The sequence below is a fragment of the Eumetopias jubatus genome, unplaced genomic scaffold, assembly GCF_037043125.1.
Source record: "Eumetopias jubatus isolate StellerSeaLion01/CBP00866 unplaced genomic scaffold, mEumJub1_p1.0 scaffold_15, whole genome shotgun sequence".
Classification (NCBI taxonomy): domain Eukaryota; kingdom Metazoa; phylum Chordata; class Mammalia; order Carnivora; family Otariidae; genus Eumetopias; species Eumetopias jubatus.
The window spans coordinates 23,565,817-23,573,829 of NW_028274821.1; the positions used below are offsets into that span (position 1 = coordinate 23,565,817).

General features: G+C 47.6%; 1 protein-coding gene across 1 annotated transcript; it reads right to left on the minus strand.

Annotated features, from left to right (window-relative positions):
• Positions 1-519: 519 nt before the first annotated feature.
• Positions 520-6,832, minus strand: LOC114223357 (spermatogenesis-associated protein 31D4-like). Its single transcript, XM_088018806.1, has 5 exons — positions 6,644-6,832; positions 5,532-5,577; positions 4,909-4,969; positions 1,246-4,639; positions 520-1,215 (listed from the first exon to the last, which is right to left on the minus strand). Exons 1-5 carry the CDS (start codon positions 6,830-6,832, stop codon positions 520-522), a joined length of 4,386 nt encoding a protein of 1,461 aa, XP_087874932.1.
• Positions 6,833-8,013: the final 1,181 nt, after the last annotated feature.

Below are 8,013 nucleotides of genomic sequence, written 5' to 3' on the forward strand. Positions count from 1 at the left end.
CCAACCAGCCCAAGATCAACTGGGACAACACCCTCCCCCAAACACTCCCATTCAGAGTTCACCCACCTGTGGGATCCTCGGATCACTGACTGCTACATAATGATTAAGCTACTGTGTAGTAACAGTGAAGAAAAAACAGTGGCTTAATCATTATTTTCTGAAAACTATACCTGTCTTTGATCCTAGAACACTTGCTCTAAAGGGTATAAAACATTCAGTGAGGGCAAAGGTGTGAGCTACTATACATTTTCAGTAAGGCTAAGCTAAAGGGCAGGAGACAGAGCTCATCTCCTCAAACTTCATCAGAGAGGAAATGGGCTTTGGGGGTCTTGCGGGGCACATGGTATCTAGTTCTCAAGAGCTCCAGGAGACTGGTCACCTTTTAGAAGCCAAAGGAAGCAATCAGTAACAGCCGAACCGAGTTACCCGAAAGCCATGCCCCCAGTACAGTACACAGAACAGACATCGCTATTATTAGAGCAATATTTATTGGAGAGAATCAATATTCCTCACAAGGGATTATTTTGGGGTGGGAAATATCCCCCCGTGGAAATTCTGGAGAAGGGTTTTCTGTCTAAATAGTAGAGGCAGATCTCTGAACACAGTGCCTCCAGCAGTGGTGAGAGTGGCCGGAGGCCCCTGGCCAGCTTGATGCCTGCAGGTGGCATGTGGGTGGGGTGCAGGCTCCCTGTGGGGCATGGATAGGGGATGCAGTCGCTGGTCCTTAAATGCCACAGCTTTCTGGGGCTGTCTGTCCTTGTCTCTGATCTGTCTAATATTTCCAGTATGGCCCTGGACAGGCTGTGCCTGAGCCTGCACTTGTGCTTTCTGCTGAGTTTTCCCATACTTGGTTGGGAAGGGAATGGGCTGTTGAGGGCAGGTGCTATCTATTGCATGCCAACGCCCCATTTTCTCCTCTAGGAACGTCCCGTCTGTCACGATTTTCCGAGCTTCCGTTGCCCCAGTAAAGGCAGTTCTACCTTTAAGTAGGCCTCTGCTTTCCACAGATGATCGGGGGCTGCCCTTTTCCTGGGAGTTTTCTTGCCTCTTGCATTTTATCCCTGGCTTAAGCCATTGCAAAAAACGCTTCATTTTTTTTCTGCAATGGCTTTCAGAAGGAGGCTGACCCTTCTGTGAAAGGCTTTCAGGAGGCGGCTGACCGTTCTGTGATAGGGTCTGGGAAGGCTTGCTTCCCGGCTTTTCCAATAGCACGTCCTGAGTAGGGAACCTCTTGTTCAATGCCACATTCTCAGTAGGGAAACTGTTCCTTTTAGGTTGGGATGTCCCCAGTCCTGCATCCCCTCCACCAAGCTCTTGTGCCTTGGAGCCTGGAGGGCTCATGGTCACCGCAGCTGGTGGGAGATTCTTATTCTGGCACTTCTGTAAGACATGCTTACGGACCCCAGGCTCCTGCTGTTGTTCCACATTAATTCCTGTGTCCTCTGTATGGACATGCAGCACCTGAGAAGCTCCCATGTCCCCACTGGACACACCCTGGGCATGAGTCAGTGAGGCCTTGTAAGTCAAACTATCTGAGGCAGGGGGCAGGCCAGTGTGGTGGGCTTGCGCCCGGCTATGCTCTCTCTCCTCCAATTTAAACTTTAGCTCACACAAGAGTTGTTGTTTAAGCTTTGATGATTTAGGATCTTGGGGAATTGATATGTTTGGTGGGGGGCTTTTAATGGGGATGGTAGTTTTGGCTTTATTAACATTCACCTTTATGGTTTGGGAGCTTACTGGCTTGCTGGTTGTCAAGATATTAGATTGTGATTGATGAGCATCAAGTTCCTTGACCCTGAATATCACCCTGGACACTGTGGGCACAAAGACAGGTTCTAGATTCTTTTTGCCCTGTTGCATCCCTTCTCTACCTCCAGAATTTGCACTCTTATCCTTTGGCTCATGTCCGGCCCCAGCTTCCCTTGCAGGCAGCTTTGGGGGCCATCTGTTGCCTATGGTGTCATGTTTGACAGGTGTAAGAGTCTGTGTGCCATCCTTAATCTTCTGAACATCCTCTGCTAACTCATGGTTGATATCAGAGGGTGATTGCCTCAGACTTCTCTGTTCTTCCTTGCCCACAGTTGAGGCGGCAGGGAGAGGACGATCCAGGATGGAGGCTGAATTTGCTGTTCCTACTTTGTCTCCATGGAGAGATTTAGAGCTTCCTCTGAGGGAGTTGAAGCCCCCAGGTTTAGAATTTAGCTCAGAAATCAGGTTGGTTGAGGAGGAAAAGCTAGAATGGGAAGTGTCCTTTATCAATTTAAAGAGCTCTATGGATTCAAGGACCCTGGAGGGAAGGCCCTGTGTCATCATCATACGAAACCTTTTAATATGGGCTTCCAGCATCTGTTGTGCACTAGATTCAAGAAAGGGAAGCTCCCGGAAGGTGTTCAGGGAGTAGTCCTGAACCTCTGATGGTGGCAAACTTCTGTGTTTTATTTCAGTGTGGGAGTTCTCAAAAAGAAGCGACGTCTGCTTCATAGTATGCCATGAATTATGCACAGGCCCGGGGAGCTGACCCTCATTAATTTCCTCACACTTTTTGCTCAAATGAATTTTCAAGACATTTTCAAATTGTCTCCGACCTATAGTCTCCACAGACACTGTTGAGTTTTTCTCTGATGGTCTCCTAAGTTCTTTTTCAGAATCATACCCCATATCATTACCTGAAGAGCTCTCTGGGTCACTCAACAGATAATCTTTTGGGCCATTCTCTGGGTTGTGTCGCTGATCCTTCTCCAGATCATCATTGTCCTTCTCCAGGTCATCGTCCTCCAGCTGACTCATTTCTGAGTCCCCCTCATCGCTTTCAGATTCGCTCGATTTACTCTCACTCTTAGAGATCCATGTGCGTCCATGATAGCGCTGCAAGTTAGGTGTCTCTGAAAAAATACTCGGACCCATCAGTGATAGAGACTTACAGATCCTACGGGACAGGCCCCACTGGTGTCGGATGAGCCTCTTTCGAAGGTGACGCTCTAGTTTTGTTCGAAGCTCATCGGTGAGAGGAAACTGTCCAGGAAGGATAGAGATTGCAACACGGGCCTGGGAGGCCTGGTGAGTAAGAGGTTTAGGAGCTGAAGGACAGAAGTCCTCCTGGGATCTTTGGACAACAGTGGGTAAACCCCACACAGTTTCCTGTTCCTTCTGCAACACGTTCCATTCCAGATGTTGCATTTCATTTGGTATGAGAGACTCTGATTCCATCTCAGGTCTGTGCAAACACACTCCACAGACCTTAACCTGGGTTCGAGGACCAGATGACAGGATGGGGAGTGGGGACTGAAGGTGGGCCTGGGGCTGGACCTGAGGGATAGGTAGGGGCTGGGGTTGGGGCAAGGACAGAGGAAGAGGATGGGGAACTACTGGGGATTCCTGCTCTGTGGAGGCATTCGAGACTCTGTTAAAAATTAAGATGGAGGAACAATTATCTAAGACATGGGCAACAGAGAACAAGGACTCACTATGCAGAGTTGGGAGACCCCAGAAGAACTGGATAGGGGTTTGCTGTAAATGGCCCTCCTTCAAGGTGGTTGTAGGATATGGGGGCTGCCGATGCACATGCAGCTCCTTTGATTGATCTTTGCTGCTCCAGAAAGGAAGGGAAACTTCCAAGTCATGTTTTTCGGCAATTGTTTGTTTTGGAACAGAACTCTTTTTCATTTCCTTCCACATCCAGAAGTCACTCCTCTTTCGGACTTGTTCCTCTAGGAGTGCCAAGCCATCGGGGCTGAGAAGTGAGAGGTTAGCAGGCTCCACAAGCTTGGCTGCAGGGTCTTCCCCGGAAGAAGCCTCTGAAGAATGGAGGGCCAGAAACTCTTGATGGAAATCATATGGAGCCAAGGTTGAAGGGAAGAAATCTTTGGCATGAGTTTGCCACGAAGGGAAGTCTAAAATTGACAATCTGGAGGGGTTAAAGCCTGTGATTGTTGGGACATAAGTAGGCAACCCACCAGAGCTATCTGGAGATGAGATCTCTGGAACAGGCTTCATTGAGATGGAAATCGATTTAGGTTGAGTCATAGTTAAACTGCAGTCCGGTGGTGGTGAAACAGACAGGGTTGGTGGTGCATTATGACAAGCAAAGGTCTCAGTGGGATTTACCATCTGGGACAACTCCGGTAAGGGGTTGACATCTTGGGAAAGGGCAGAGTCCGGACAGAAGATGGTATTTAGAGACAAAGTGGCCTCTGGATGGACAACAGGATCCACTGTCTGAGCATGATTTGGTGGGATTGGAGGAAAGGCAAGGGACTGGGGTGGGAAACTGTCCTTTGGGAATTCGGAATGCAAGGGAGGAAAAGACTCTGGTGGCAAAGAGCCACCCGGTGGTGAGGGTGGAAAAAAGTCAGCCAAGGGGGTCACTGGGTTAGGTGAGAAGGTGGAGGCAGGTGGTGGGGAAGGCTCAGGCAGAGAAGCTGATATTAGGTCTCCTGGAGGGACTGCTGAGGAGTCAGGGGAGAGAGTGAACGATGAGGAAGTCACAGGGGCTGTGGAAGCCAAGGGAGTAGCATCTTCCAGGGCCTCCGGGAACAGCAGCCGATTGATCTCAGCAGTTGTTCTATTACACACCTCACAGGAGGGGTCTGGGCATAGCAGTTGATGAAAGGAGATGGTATCATGATGCCGGCCTACTGGGCTGCAGGAGACAGGAGGTACAAAGCTGCAGCCAGGATCAGAACAAGGGAAGGGGGACAGGCTGGCCCGGCAAGGGAGGGGCCACCTGAAGCCTGCTGCCCCTTCCCAATGCCCCACCTTTATGACTTCACAATGTACTTGGTAGCCTTCACCCCAATACCTGTTCCTATGGCTACCCCCTCCCATGGCTATAGCAGGCTGCATTGAATCCTGCAATTGCATAAAACGTACTCTAAGAGGGATCAGGATAGAAGGGGAAAGACTGGTCACCTTCTTAAAACAGAGATCAGCTTCTGGGCTTCCTCCACTTCTCTCTGGTAGCATCTGTAGTCTGGGAAACCGGGAGAATGGGATATATGTAGTGAAAGTAGAAACGTAAGTATTAGTACAGGAGTCCCCTTTTGGGACACCCATGGGATGTTAGACTCTGAAAGCCCCAATAATCAATAGATGAGGTCAAATGGTCAATGATGTGATCCTGGTTAGTATTCTTGCTTCATGGATAAAGTACTCGCATGTAAATTATCTCATGTGATACTCAGACCACCTCTGTGAAGCACAGAGGTCAGTGGTTACCTCAGGGAAGAATCCTGAGTATCCATGATGTCACAAGGTTTTCACAAAGTCAGGAGACAGAAGTTCTGCCTCTTGACATCTCACACAGCCACCTATTGGGCAACACCCACTGCCCAGGCTCAACAATGCTTCATGCTCAAGGATGGGCAGAGCAGGGACTCTAAGGGTCTCAGGTTCTGACTGCTCTGAGGCCTCTGTTTCCTAAGAGGGACTGTGTCTAGCAGCTGACCTCCTCAGAGATCATGGACCTGAGCCATCATGGACAGGACAGGAAGGGTCACCCTTGGAGAGCTCAGGTGGAAGAGGCAGAACCTTACCTTTCAGAGTCCCACCTTTCCTCCTCCTCTTGGCTCTGCCCTGACGCTAGAACAAAAATAGAAGAATGAGGGGTTGGGACTCATCTCTCACCCTTCTCTTAGAATGGAGACATTATTTATCCAAGAATAGTAGGACTTTATTTTAATTAACAGAATTTTGTGTTCCTTGCTTTTATCAATTTTTAAAGGTGATAAAATGGAAGATTTTGTCTGGGAGGTCCATACCTAATGTTCTCAGTCAGAAGTCCTTTGTCCAGTAAGGACATAGAAAATGAAGTCCGGGGCGCCTGGGTGGCAAAGTCAGTTAAGCGTTGGCCTTTGGCTCAGGTCATGCTCCCAGGACCCTGGGATCGAGCCCCACATTGGGCTCCCTGCTCAGCAGGGAGTCTGCTTCTCCCTCTCCCTCAGCCCCTCCCCCTGACTTGTGCTCTCTCTCACTCTCTCTGATAAATAAAATCTTTAGAAAAAGAAAAAAGAAAATGAAGTCCAACAGTCACATCTGTATTCCCTCAGGAGGACCCTGTATCCTAGGACATGGCTCAGACCCCAGTCTCTTCTCAGAGGCTCAGCACCGTTCTCCTGATCAGCCCAACATGAAGGAAGGCTTGATCGAGTGATGCCTGACATGGGAATGTGACTTATGATCAAATGCTGGGAAACGTTCTCTTACAGATTCCATACTCTCTAAATAAGGACTACAGAATCCCTGTGTTTGGGATTTTACCAGATAGCCTGTGAATTTGAAGTAGAAACCTTAGGCCTTCCTTAACCCTTAGCCCTGCCAGACCTCTTGTCCTAGAGGAGCGAATGTCTGTTCTCTTAGACTTCCCATTTTAGGTGTTTCTCTGATCCTACCAAACTCATTTTAAATTTTGGGATTAGGGGTCAAGGTAAGCATCTGCCGTCACCTCAGGTCATGATTCCAGGATCCTGGGAATCAAGCCCCACATCAGACTCTATGCTCCACAGGGAGCCTTCTCCCTCTCCCTCTGCCCCTTCTGCCCAACTTGGGCTCTCTCTTATTTATCAAATACATAAATAAAATTTTTAAAATAAATAAGATTTGGGATTAGAAATGGAAACCATAATAATCTGTGTTGAGGGCTCCTTACCTTTTGGGTGGGTTTGGTTTTCCAAGTTGGAAATGGAAGCATCAGGTAGCACAGGAACAGAAGAAGCAATCCCAACCCACACAGGAAGGTGAAGTTGGGGTCAGTCTCTAACCATGTTGAGCTGAAGCTCAGACATGGTTCAGTATAGGTATTCAGACACGAGAGAACATTCCAGGTTTTGAACTCCATTGTCTGAATCACAAGGCTGCCTGTAGGCAACTGAGCTCTTAAGTGTGCAGAGGCTGAATATATATCCTCCCCACGCTTATATCACAGACCACTTAAGAGTCACAAAGGGGGGCAACTGAAGAGGGTGTGTCCACACCCCTCCCTCACCCACTATCCCAGAAGACCCCTCCACCCCTCCTAGGTCCTTCAGGTCTCTGCCCTACCCTGCCATCCTATTTTCCAACACCTTTTCATCATAGCATACATGCTACCTTAATGAAATTTTCTAATTGTTCCACGTATAGCCCATATATTACCTGGGTCCCCCTTTACTGTTTGGAGTCCTTGAGTTCGGTCTTACCAGTTCCGCTGCCTGGAAAGTCTGCAAAACTACCTGGAATTTTTGCTTGTACCCTGACATCTATACTCAGGATCACATATGTTCTCAAATCCATCTTTCCTATAGAATGTGTTTGCCTTACATGAGCCCAGATATAGACCTCAAAGGTCTTTCTTATTTATTTAGTTTTGTACATGTTGCATAGCACATTTTAGTTTTTTGTTTTAGCCTTTAGCACCTTCACTCAGAGAAGCTGACTCAATTAAAATCAATAATTCATTATTAAATATTCCCAAAACTAAAATCAGTATAGAATAAATATAAATAATTAAACCTTCAAATGATCTTGGGGGTAAGTCTGTAGCACTTACTTTTCTGAGTGTTAGGGAAGCTTAATCCGCATAAAACCTTTGGGGTAATGCCCCCACCCTCCCCCGCCACAACACACACACAGGCAAGAGTGGGGAGAGGGGCAGAGGGAGATCTTCAAGCAGACTCCCTGCTGAGCATGGAACCCAGTGCAGGGCTCCATCCCACAACCTATGAAATCACGACCTGAGCCAAGACCAAAAGTTGGGCACTTAACCGACTAACCCAGGCAGCCCTATAACTTCACATTTTAGATGATAAGCTTCAACTACTCTTCATGATATTAAATGAATATAGATTATAGAACTTGAGATTGGACTCTGCCTAAATGCAGCAGTATTTTCTGCCTACAGACACTGATTAAAGTACTTATCTTCTTTTTTTTAGGTATATTGATCTTAATTCAAAGCAAACAACACAACAAAAATAAAGAAAAGCCTCATTATTGATTTTAAGGATTCTTTTCCTTTTCCATTTGCTCCTCCCTTAGTTG